Here is a 12880-nt window from a genome sequence, read left to right as displayed (position 1 = left end):
AAAAGGGTTTGGAGAAAATCGACTCAGCTGAAATTTTTTTCTTGAGTACTGAGTTGTGAGATGTCTAGGCTCCAGCCATCAGCCACATATGTGAGCCAAGTAGAGCTGCCCTGCTGGACATCCTCACCTACCAAGCAGACATCTCTGCTGTGCCATTGAAAAGTGGTGCTCTACACAACATCACCCAGTTTCCTTCCTTGGAAGATCCTTTTTAAAGTTTTCAATTATTTATATTCTCTTCTTTTTAATATAAATTGATATATCCGGACTGCAGATCTGGCTTCTTTCCTGCGGAGGGAGGAAGCCCTAGCTCCTGCCTGCTGTTAGAGCCATGCCTGCACAGTGTTAAAATGCTGCTGCTGCTGCAAAGGATGGCAGGAGCCACTTGGGTGTATCTTAGAATATTCTTCAGCAATTTAGAGAAAAAGATGTCTAGTAATAGCTGTGTTGTTGGGGCTTTTTTTGTTGCTTCTTGGCCAATGGGAATCAAGGCGGGCATCATACCAACAACACATGGTTTAATAACTTCACGAAGGGCAGAAAGGATAGGTCAGCTTTTCAGAAAATAGTCCTTTAAAGTGAGGAAGGCACCCCAAGTGAGAAAACCAGCTGTTTCTCTGAGTCAGTAAATGCAGAGGAATTAAAAAGCTTCCCCTTTTATTTCTTCAGAGGAAAGAAAGAAGTGTGGTCATTGTTGTATTTTTCAGTTGCTTTTATTTTCCTTTCACACTATTAATAGTGAAAACTTTGCACAAGGCAGTCCAGAGCCCTAGTCTTACATGGTGTGAAAACAGACAGCAGCACTTGCCTTATTTGTCTGCTCATGCAAACAGTCTCCATCCAGGGCTGCAGCATTTTGTGCTTGTGGAGGAGTGTTGGGGCAGGGAGGCTGCATGGAATATTGCAGGAGCATTTAGGAAGTTCTGTCTATTTTGGATATTTAACTAAAGGCAGATAATAGGAATCAGGGGAATGGGGTGGAAGCTTAATGTGGCAGAGCTGTTGCTAAATCATGCTTAATGCCTGGTCTGTAGTTTGAGATAACATTTCTTCATTCTTCCTCTCCCTCTCCAGCTCGACCCTCTTCCAGAAAAAGTTCTCCAGCAGAGAGCAAATGCTAATGCGGTGCATTCAATGGAAAAAGTGATTGAGATACACAGTGAGTATAGCCCATTCAAAGAGCTGGTTCCCTGTTAGGCTGACCTTACTAGGGTACCCATTCCAGTTCATCATTGTCCTGCCAGCTCCGTGTTCAACCTCAGACCACTGCATACCCTCACCCTACTTTGTGGATTGTCACTGTACTGTGGACTGGGTTTAAGCAACCACCAACTGGTCTTACTGTACACTCAGTAATTTATTGAGTGATGCCCAAGGAAAAGTCAGTTCAGGGAGGTGGTTTGGCTCTTGAGAAAGGACTGTATCAGTGCTCTTGTCTGCAAAGCCCGCTGCTTGGCTTGCACAAGTTGAAGCTGTTAAGTGCAGAAGTTTGTGTTCAGGAAGGTGAAGCAAGCTGGGAGGCACCCCGGTCATTGAGCAGGTTGTTCTGGTCAACTGGGGGAATTAGTATTAAAGCCAGTGCAGTAAAACCTTTAAAATCACTATAGAGGACAGACTGTCCTACTCTTTAGCGTGGGTGCTTATATCTTCAGAAGCAATTCAAGTATCTCTGACTAACACAAGTCTCATCATGCATTGTTGCATTCATTAGTGAAGAGTGGATAGGGATGAAAGAACATTGCATGAAACTGCTAATATTGTGGGTTTATTTAGTTGAGATTAAAATCATTGTGGTTAAAGGTTTCCTGGGGATATTCTTGAGGAATGGAGTGAAAAGAGTCTGAATAATATATAACATAGGAATCCCACTGTGCTAGGTCTTGACATCTTCCCACTTCAAACACTTGTGGTGTAGAACTGGAGGGAGGCTAGTCTCCTCTTTATAGGAATAAAGTAGAGCTTAAAAAAGGCCAAATGATTTCTCCCCCTCAGAAATGCCCGATAGCTTTAGAAATCTCAATTCCATTTCCAGCAGCCACTCTACTGACTCAAATGCTCAGCAGCGATGTGATACCTTGACTCAACTAGTGACTTTTCTTTTTTTTTCCATTAAACTGAGCAAAGCAACTCAGAAGAGGGGTTTTAAGTAAGACCATCAGGTCACCTTTCTTCCGTAGCCAAAGGAGAAGACTTCTTTCATTGCAAGCCAGTGATTCAGCCCTGATTTGACATCCTAGTTGTCTTTGGGGGAGATAACTGGTTCATTTTTGTAGATGCTTTATTAAAACATGTTTTCCCCTACAAAACATCTCTCAGCCCAGGAGAGCTGTTACGTCTCCATTCTTCCTGTGTGATTCCAGCTGTGGAAATGTGTTACTTTAGCCTCCCTCCTCTATTTTTAGTTCTTTTTTATGAATAAGGGTTTTACCCTTCATAAACAGGGAATACCTTGGTTGTCCTGCTGCACAGTTTTCTGCTGAAATATGTCCTGCTGATTGTATGCTTGCCTACATAACAAAACAAGACAAACATTTATTCAAAACATAGGTCTTCAACATACAGCAGAATTGCAGCACTATTGATTAATATGTGGCAAGGAGTAGGAGTTTTGGCAGTTCTCGGATGTCGCTTTTGATATTGTATAGAAAGCAGATTGGATTTTTCTGCATAGAGAACAGAGCAGCCTCTCTCACAGCAGCCTACTTGACCATAAGGGTCAGTGATGATCTCCTGCTATATCAGAGCTTGTGACAGAGAGCTGTGAGCAGGAGAGAGAAACCCGTTTCATCACTTCCCACAGCCTGGATGGCTCCAAGGGGTTTCCCTTGGCTTGTGCCCCCAGAAGTTCCCTCCATACCCAGGGGCCTCAAGGCAGGCCTGGAAGTGACAGCAAGTATGGCTTAAGTCTGTGTTTTACGTAAGCCTGGTGTGTCCTCCCCAGTCAGTCCTCAGCTATCTATTACTGGGCATAGGAAGGTTGCTTGGGTGGAGCTGTAAGCTGCCTGACCTAGCGGATGGCAGCCCTGCCCACAGCAGGAGGTTGGAACTGGGTGATCCCATTAAGGTCCCTCCCAACCCATGTATTCTGTGATTCTTTGAACAGGTTACTTGACCCATCCTGATAAAGGGACCCTAACTGCTGCTTTTCTCACCTCTCCCCAGGCAAGTATTGGCATTCACTCCAGCGCTATGCCTCCACAGTGGGCTATTCCCTGGTTGAGGCACAGAAGTGTGAGAACGAAGAGGCTGAGACAGTGACAGCCATGGCATCTCTGTCAGTAGGCGTGAAGCCAGCTGAGAAGCGGTGAGTTGCTTTTGTCATCACGGGTGGCCTTGGGGGCAGCCTACTGGGTTAAACTTCGCCTTTTACCCATTGCATATGGATTCACCCATCTCCTTCCTTTCATGCATTCTCTAAAGAGCTGGGCTGCAAGACAAGTTCACTTGCATGAGCCCCGGATGTTACCTTAGTGTTGTGCACACATTGCCTGATCCTTCTGCTCCAGTGAGAGCAGAATGTGTTTTTGGACCATGAGAGGAAATAAATTTTGCTGCAAAAATGTTAAAGTTGCACAGTGAAAGCACTTTGTTTGAAAAAACCCTTTTTGGAGGCAAATTTTAATTCTAGGTGAGCCAGCTGAGCAAAATTACCTGCAGGGAAGGTGATAGGAACATAAGGTGTGAGATTTAGCGTTACGAATTATCCGGCTCTCGTGCTCAATCATCTTTTCTCTCCTCCCTCTTCCCTCCCTGCCTGGCTGTAAAATTGCTCAGACCCGATGATGAACCTATGGAAGAGGAACCTCCCCTGTAGCATTCATCTTCGAGCTGGAGTTCTCCTGTTTGTTTGTCTTCGTCTTGAAGCTCTGCCAAGAAGCTTTCTCTTGTTACTCCTGCGTCCTGTCATGTTTTTTTCCAGAATACAGAAGGACAACCAGGTGTAAAGCAAAGCAACCGAAAAATCTCTCCATATCTATATGCGTCTACAGTATATATTTGCTGAAAATGAAAAATGCTGGTGAAGAGCAGTAAAGGACTGACAATGCTGGGCACTCTTCCTCTGGTCCTCACCAGGAGTGGAAAGGGGAACGACGCCCGTGAAGTCTTTGGCAGAGTTGCCAAAAAGTCAAAGATTCAACAACACACGTGAAAATAAAACAAACAAACCTTAATGTGAAACTGGTGCTTACAATTTGATTACCCACAATTCAGCAATCTCCGCTTGAACCACTTGACCCATCTTGTAGTTTCATTTCTTGGATTTTTTAAATGGCTCTTGCCTGCCTGTGAGTCAACGACACTCTTGTCGAAACCAGAACAATGTGAGATGGTGTATTTTTAATGGGGAGGGACAGGGAAAGAGGACTAGTCTTACATCTAAAGGAAAGGGAAAGAGGGGGGAAACACAAAAAAGGAAACGGTAGCCCAGATGGAGTCGGCTTTATTGTCTCCAAAGCCATCTGAAGATGAGTTTGTGCCTTTTTTTTTAATTGATGGATATGGTGCAGCTGGATTTTTGAAGTTTGAGGAACAATGCCTTAAGTAAAAAAAAAAAAAAAAAAAAAAAAACACAAAAAAAAAGAAAACACAGCAGTTCGTGAATATTTTTCCTCTGGTTGGAAAGCCAAGAACTGCCATCAGGAAGGAAGACTTTTTGGCTTGTGCTGGCATGATGGTGGGAAGCAGGCATCAGCTGAACAGAGCGTCTCCAAAAACTGTCTACAAGTTTGGATTTGTTTTGTTTTCTTTCATTGCTGTTTCAGAAAAAAAAAAAAAAAAAAAAGAGAAAAAGAAATAATTAAGGTAGTTGCCAAGAAAGTGGCAAATACTGTTGGGTCTTTGAAATTCAACCATTTTTAAAATCAAATTTTCAAATGTTTTCTCTCTTCTACATTATCTAGTAATTGAACTTATCAATTTGGTTGTTGAAGCATGTATTAGACACAAATGCAGGTTTAAGACTGGAATGCTTTTTATTAAAAGCAACTAGCATGAGATATTGCTTAAATTGTTAGGTATAAATATATATATGTGTATAATGTATATTCCAAATGTATTCCAAGCTTAGAAACCGGATTCCTATGAATTATTGATAAAATATTTATAATGCATTTATAGAAAAATATATGTAATAAATGCATACTATAACAGTAGCCATTGAAAGTTCCCTAGGGACAGATTTGTGAATTGGAATGTTGAGGTGCTTTTGGAAAAGGATCCAGGTTGAAACTTGAGGACTTTCAGACAACAGGTTGGAAAGTTTTCAGATTGCCAACACGTTAGCCACTGGGCAACTACCCTAAACATTTGTATTTTAATTTAAGGTTTTTAGTTACGATCCTTTTCTAAAAAAAAAAAAAAAAAAAAAAAAAAAAAAAGAATGAGTTTTTTATAGCAAAGACTATGAATTTGCTGTTGATTTTTATATCAATATTTCACAAAACCCTACAGAAGCCTTGTTTGTGTGAATCTGACATTTGTTTTCTATTTGGCAGGTTTTGTTTCTGAATGGCAATAGTGTCCAAATCTTTCTCCTCCCATTTTTTTCTTGCTTGTACATTATTTTCTTTCTTTTTCTTTCTTTCCTCCCTGCCCCCCCCTCCCCTTTAAATCTTTTCTACAGTGAGTAGCTTTCTGCAGGCGTAAGGAATTGTTGCAGATTGTTAGAGTTTATTTTTGGAAAGCGTGCGTTTACCGAGGAGGAGGGAATGCAGTGAGCTCTTTTGTATAATACCGCCGACTGTATATTTCCTCAGTTCTGTTATAGTAACTCTGTAAAGAAAATAAGGCGTTTTCTTACCTTCAACATAGTAGTATTACAATGGGTGACGTATTTATCCTCCATGTGAATTGTAGCAAGGATTCCACGCGGCTTTAGTAGCTATCATACGGAAAGCTTGTCAGACACTCGTGGGACAGCTGGCATCTTCTCTCTCGTGCACACGGACACGCAGACACACAGACATGCACACACACACACCCCACGTGCTCTTCCTCTCTCCCCTTCTTTCTGAAGAAGTTGCAACTCGAGCTGCCTGAAGAACTGTTTCCTGAGCGATTTTTCCAAGCCAAGCTGGAACGCAGCCCCGGGAGCAGCCCCTCATCTCTGGCTCAAGGAAGAGGCGAGCAGCTTAGAGGAGACCAGATTGGCGAGTGTACCTTCTTGCAGCAGCGTAGGATAGCACAGATCCCTCGTCTGAACAACCAAGAGTAGATTTTTCTTTTATTCTGTTCTTAGGAGAACCAACGGGGTCATTTCTAGTAACTTCTTTTCCAGTTCTTGAAGGGGCTGTTTTCATTCCATTCAAGACTCACTTGTGGAAGGAATTTGAAGCATACCATACGTGTGAGCAAATGCAAGAGGCTTTTGTTTTTTGTTTCTCAGTTCATAATACAGTTGAAAAACCAGACACTACTGTATTTGAGTTTTGCAGACCCAAGTACGTTTTTAAGTCACAAATGGCTTTGGTCACTAGGACCATCCTCGGCGCGTTCCGCACACAGCCTTCCCGTGTGGACGCACGGCGTGCCCGCAGACGCTGTTTTTTCCAATGACCGCTTTGCTGCTGTGATCTAAAGTCAACCTGGCCGCAGGATCTGGTGACTGCCTTTCCATTTTCCTTTGGCCGTTTCTGAGCTGTGGGCAGTGACCACGTTTACATGAGCATTTCTGTTGTCAGATCTTCCTGGCGGTTTTGTATTTCCACTCTCTGTTTGGGGCAAACCTTTTTGCACTCCTGAGAGCCGGCCATGCTGGGCTGGTTTCCTACAAAACCGGCCTCCCATGGCTTTCAGGATGCCACGTTCGTTTCTTGCCATCATTTCTCTGAGCCTGCCCAAGGAGAGAAGGGCTTCCCAAGGCTCCGGAACTCGTCTCCTCCCCATCCCAGCCCACGTGGATCCACTTCCAAGCTGTGCCCATGGCCCAGGCCAGCTCTGGGCAGCACAGGGGAGGAGGAGCCCTTGTTTTGAGGCATTTTTCCCTTTTTGAGCCGACAGCTTCTTCCTTTCAGGTGCTGGTGTCACGGCACAGCCCCGCCGGCATGGCTGGCAATACACAAGTAACCATTTGTTTTTTACTTTCGATACGGAACATTCCTTTTTTATTAGTCTCGGTCATGTATTCATTCCATTCTTCCTTTTGTAAACTTTTTGGGCCCACGTCTTTTATGGGCATTGATATATATAAATATATATATAAATATATATGAATATATTTTTTTAAGTTTCCTACACTTTGAGGTTGCATGGTCTGTAAGGTTGGCATGTCTTTATATTGTATACAGATTTTGCACGCCAAACTTGGCAGCTTTGAAAACGGAGGAAAAAAAGAAAAAAAAGAAAAGAAAAAAAAAAAGTTGCGTTGTTTTTTTTGGTTTTGTTTTGTTTTGTTCTTCCTTCTTTTGTTTTTGTTGCTGTTGTTGTTGTTGTTTTTTCCTCTCGTGGCATTTGCGGAGACTGAGGTTGGGACGTTTTTGTCACACGCACGCACCCGCACCCACCCACCCACACACACACACACACACACACAAAGGAAGGAGAGTGGGAAACGTTTTTCACGTTTTACTGAACTTAAGAGATCGTGCTTTTTGTTGTTAAGAAAGAGTTAAATAAAAAAGGACTACTTAAACATTTCTCATTTTAAGAAGAAGAAAAAGACGTTTATCTAGCACTTGTGACTTACCAATAATAGAGTTTATTGTATTTATGTGGAAACAGTGTTTTTAGGGAAGCTACGCAGAACACACAAAGTTAACTGCCTGTGTCATTATTATTATTATTTTTTTTCTAATTTGGTTGGGTATTTTATTTTGATTTCTTGGCTGGGTGGGGAGGTCGGATGCAACCCTTTGTCAACACACGTAGTCGTTAATTCTGAGGTGGTGAATGACGAGGACTTTAAAGAGTTAACTCTGCAGCACAGCTGTGTTAACTTTTTTACAATTACTTTTACATGATGTCTTGCTAGGTTTCACTTTAAGCAGTCGTGTACTGTGCAACACTGTGGTTTAAAACAAGACTTTACATCGAAAGGAAAATCATGTTTCTTCATTGTCATGAAGTTGAGCTCGTTCTCAGCTCATCTTCACTTTGTCTTTGATATTGATGAAAAAGTATCCTATTGAAAGAAAATAAATTAACACTTTTCTGTGCTCCATAGTGGAGGCGCTATTTTCCAATTTATGAGGATGACAAACTTATATATATAATATATATATAAAAGTGGGGGGAGGGGTTGAAACATTATTCACCCGAGAGCTTATTACAGATATGTAGTATCAAAAAGTTGTAACTATATTATATTCTACTTTATACCTATACATGCTCAGTATGATGTCACCATTGGTAGCAGCTACCGGTTTACGCTGTAATTTAGACACAATTTCACTCTTATTGTATGGACCCTTCTTTAAGTGATGGTAGCATTCTTTGTGCTAAATTTTCTGATGGTCCTTTGTTTTACTTGATGGAGTTGGAATATTTTTCTCACTCTTGTTTTTGCTTGCTATTTTTTTTTCCTCTTTTCTCTATTTTTGGTTTTGTGGGTTTTTTTTTTTGTTGTTGTTGGTTTCTTTTTTTGTTTTGTTTTTTTTTGTTTTGTTTTGTTTTTTTAACTGGCCAATGGTGTCTTTCTCTGACAGTACCGACTTCAATTTCAACTTTATTAGGAGTCCAGTATTTTGTACCACATTATGACAACTTGTTATTCTTGTGGTGTAAATAAAAAGAAAAAGTTAATTATAGTAACACCTTTGTTTCTGTGCCTGATCTTTTTTTCATCCGGTGCTTTCGGGCTCATGTCATATTTGACATCATAACAGGCTGCCCAGAGAGCCGGTGCCCCATCCCTGGAGGTGCTCAGGGCCAGGTTGGATGGGGCCTTGGGCAGCCTGAGCTGGTAGGTGACAGCCAGCCCACAGCAGGGGGGTTAGAAATTGATGGGCTTTAAGGCACCTTTTAACCCAAACCATTCTGTGATGTTTGATCCGCCCATATCCAGGTGTATATCATGATATCCATGGAAAGAGAATTGCTGGAGCTTCTGCCCAGTCTCCTTTCTGTTTCCAGCCATCTGCATGCAGAGAAGAAAAAAAGATCTCTCTGAAAGCTGCAATGCATCCATGCAGTCCCACAGCACATTTCCAGGATCATGGCACGTCCCATTCACTCACTGACTGCAAATGAAACCACAGGTCTGTCGTCCTTTGCGAGAGAGGAGCTGAAGAGGGCTGGCTTTTGGGAGTGCTACTGGCTCTACTCTCGAGAGGATCCTATCTTGGAAGACCTGGATGCATGTAGCAGAGGGGTTGGAGCTTGATGATCCTTGAGGTCCCTTCCAACCCAAGCCATGTTATGATTCTGTGATTCCTCCATGGGTTTCCCCAGGAGCAGGGCTGAGGATCTCAGTGTGGATGAGTTAAGCAGACTCACCCTTTTTTCTTACTTTTAGTCTCTGTATTTTTCTTCTTGTGTCTGGAGCTCTCTAAACTATCCAAAGTCACGTTTTCCTACTCATCAGCAGAAGCATCATCTGACTTCAAGGCAAGCTCATTTCATACTTTCATTGTTGGGATGATTTTCATTCTCCTGGATGGAGAAGGCAAATCCCTGGGGCTCCTGCTTGAGCTGAGGGTCATTTACATCTACAGAGTGGAGAGATCCATCATATGCGAACTGCTGCAGAACAAGCCTGATGCCATCTGCCCTGGAGAGCAGCCCTCAGAATAGTGTTCCAGAGTTCACAGAGGTAAGAAGGGCCTCGGGAGCTGCAGATTCCTACCATGGGGTGATCTGGCCCTGGGGCTGAGGGCTGGAGATGGCAGAGTGAAGCATGCTCAGACACATATTCAGTATGGGTGCAGCATGCTCATCAGAAGCTGTTAATGTTTTAAGAAGCCCCAGGTCTCGTTCTGCAAAATCAGACGTGCATTTTGGGCTTTCATAAACGCCCACTGCTGAGTGATGTGCTTGAGACCCAGCAACCTGGGATGGTGGAGGGAGGATGCTTAAAAGGGCCAGGTTGGAAGTTGTGGAGGACAGCCTGTGGCAGGGCTTCCTTTGGTGTCCCTGCGACCAGCGGTACCTGATTGTCTTTAGAGGAGGAAGAGGCTGTTTCTCACGCTGAGCAACAAGTCAAGACTGTGCTTTAAATGAAGGTCCCCTCAAGGATCATCAGGTTCCAACCCCCCACTGCAAGCTGGGTTTCCAGCCACTAGATATGCTCTAATAACTGAGTGAGAGATAAAAGGGAAACCTCCATAGGTTGTGGAGAAGCCACTGTCTGCCCTGTTTTACAACAGCAAACTTTGCACAAACAGTTCCTGCTGAGAATGTATTCATATTTCATGGCTGTGCAAATAAAGTCTCTCCCAGGCTGTGCTAATGAAAAGTTTCTGCAGAGAAGAAGCAAATCCAGAAAAACTAATTACGGGCTTTGAGAAAAAAGCAATCATCTCTGTATGTTGTGGGGACTTGCTGGGTTTGACTGTGGGATTTCTCTTTGGTGGTTATAAGGACAAGTGAGGAGTCTCTTTTCATAGGTGACAGGAAATGGGATGTGAAAAAAATGGCCTCAAGTTGCATTGGGGAGGTTTAGGTTGAATGTTAGACTTTCTTCGTGGAGAGAGTGGTCAGGGATTGGAAGGGGCTGCTCAGAGAGGTGATGAGAGTCTTTGACATATTTGAGAGATGTGTGGCACCAAGGGCCATGGTTTAACAATGGGACTCGATAAGTCAATTTGATAGTTGGACTTCCTGATCTGAAAAGACATAGACCCTAAATGGCTCCATGGCTGTGTGTAGAAATCTGGGAGGCCACCTGGGGGTGATGGCACACTGCCTAGGCATCCTCCATATGTGCAAGGAGAGTAGCTCTGGAGCATGTGCTCAAGCCACAATTTCTGCTCCTTGTGGTCTCCATTCTGCTAAGTTGCTGTTCATGAAAGGAAAGTTTTAGAATCTGCAAATTCAATATATGTTAAAGGAAAAATAACCTTTTATTTTATTTGGGAGGATCTGGGGATGCATGTACAGACAGCACAGTGCATTTGTCTTTGTGTCAAGGCAGAATTATCAGACGGTCAGCAGTTACAGAAGGGCTGTGGGAGCAAGAGACCTGTTTCCCATTAAATAAGGCAGAGAATAGGGAGCAATTCCCGTGTTTTAAAGAGGATTAAATATCTAAAGTCCTTGAGAAAGCTTTCCAAATTTCACTCTTCAATTATGTGTTTTAGTTTGACGGAGAAGAAAAACAAAATCCCTCCTTCCCCACTGCACAGAGCAATTTCTGCAATCCTCCCAATCTCCGTGAATAACGCAGCCAGCTCAGCTTAGCAGCTGCCCGTCAGTAGACTCGGCAGGAATCCGTATGGATCTGGGGGCTGCTTACAAACCAGGTGGGTCCCAGCGCTGAGGAGGGTCCCTGCCTATCCCCCCTGCCCAGCAGGGCTTGGTGCATCCCAAGCCCACCAGTAACCCTGCCAGGCCTGAGGAATCCAAGGCTAATATTGCTGCAGCCAAGAGGAGAAGCCTTGCAGACTCCATCCCTTTCTGTCCCAGGTTCTGCTGGGGACATCTGCAGGTCCCCAGCCCCATGCCTTGGGCATGCAGCATGGGAGGATGCTCACAAAGCTGCTGGATGTCTGTGAGCACAAACCACAGCGTGGCTTCCCATGGCTGGAACCCAACAAGGGCGGTTTGGTTTCCTCTGCACTGATTGATGATGGCTTCTAGTAGGTTGATATACTTTTCCCATTCTATGCGACGGTTGATGCTTAGCATGTGGTTGGTGAAATGGCTCTGTGTTCAGTGCTGTAACAAATTGCCTTGGCCAGGTTTATCTGCTGGGCTTCATTAGGGACCTCTGGTGCGCCAGATTCTGGGGGTGCTGAAAATGAGACTTGAATTGAGTTATTCCTTGTGGGTTGCAGGCTAATTCTTCTTTCATCTAAAGCCTTTTCATATTTCACCTCTCTCCCCCTTATCTGTGACGGGTAATTTGATTTGCACTGTTATTTCAAAACAATTCCTTTTGGTTCCCTTTATGAGTTGAGAAAGGCAGGGCTTAAGGACTTAAGCATCACAAGGCTGCTTCCAAACTCTGTTTTGAAGGGACTTGGGAGGACACCGGGGGGGGAGGAAGAGCGATGCAGGAGTGCAGCAAAGTGTCTGCAGAATCCATTAGGATTCCTCCAAAGTGCATCCCAGCCTTGCTCCAAGGGCTGGCACGACGGATCACACCACAGTGTGCCAAAGCTCCTGTTTTGAAGGATCCCAGCTCAGCACGCTGGTGCTGCTGCTCTTTTTAGCAATTTATTCCTGATGCAGCGCCATGAAACTCATCTAGCTGAACCATGTCAGCAGTTGTTTCTGTAGGGAGAAATATAACATGCAGCCATGGAGATTCGTGGCTCACAGCTTCCCACTAGCCTGAAAGCACTGAGCCATGATTATATTCTAGAATCCAGAGCAGTTTGCTTCCCCAGTTCATTAGCAGGGTGGGCAGCAGGTACCCCCACACAGCTCTGCAAGGAGCCAGCCCTGCCAGAGGGGCATCCCAGTGGCACTGGCATGAGATCAAGGGTCAATGGAGAGGCTGAACAAATCCCACGCCAAAACCCCGAGGGCCATCTTGTTAGGTTGGAGGTGCCAGAAAGAAGTTCCTGAGAACAAAAGACCTCCAAAAGCAGGTGGACTTCTTGCCTAGAATCCCAGATTTATGCCAGATGCCCAAAAGATGGCAAGCTCTGAGTCATCTGCAGAACAAGAGGTGAGGGTCAGAAGTGGTGTCAGCGAGACATCTCTTAGAGATGGCCAGGAAAGAGAGTTTTATCCTTTCCCCCTATCCCACTGCATGACTGGTTTTCTGTGTTTCCCTTTC

General features: G+C 43.9%; 1 protein-coding gene and 1 pseudogene across 13 annotated transcripts in view; both read left to right on the top strand.

The window, feature by feature from the left end:
• Nucleotides 1-4586, top strand: part of HDAC4 (histone deacetylase 4) — a 215392-nt gene extending 210806 nt beyond the window's left edge. For all 13 annotated transcript variants that reach the window (XM_085228645.1, XM_085228642.1, XM_085228643.1 and 10 more), the window contains 3 exons: nt 1075-1159; nt 3163-3304; nt 3775-4586. In XM_085228645.1, the coding sequence (XP_085084771.1) occupies nt 1075-1159; nt 3163-3304; nt 3775-3814 (267 nt within the window). In that variant the 3' untranslated portion in view covers nt 3815-4586. The remainder of the gene's footprint in view (nt 1-1074; nt 1160-3162; nt 3305-3774) is intronic.
• Nucleotides 4587-7247: 2661 nt separating this feature from the next.
• LOC100546653 (uncharacterized) lies at nt 7248-8819 on the top strand (annotated as a pseudogene).
• Nucleotides 8820-12880: the final 4061 nt, after the last annotated feature.

This window comes from Meleagris gallopavo, chromosome 7, assembly GCF_905368555.1.
Source record: "Meleagris gallopavo chromosome 7, MGAL_WU_HG_1.1, whole genome shotgun sequence".
Lineage (NCBI taxonomy): Eukaryota > Metazoa > Chordata > Aves > Galliformes > Phasianidae > Meleagris > Meleagris gallopavo.
This window is presented reverse-complemented; position numbering and strand designations above follow the sequence as displayed.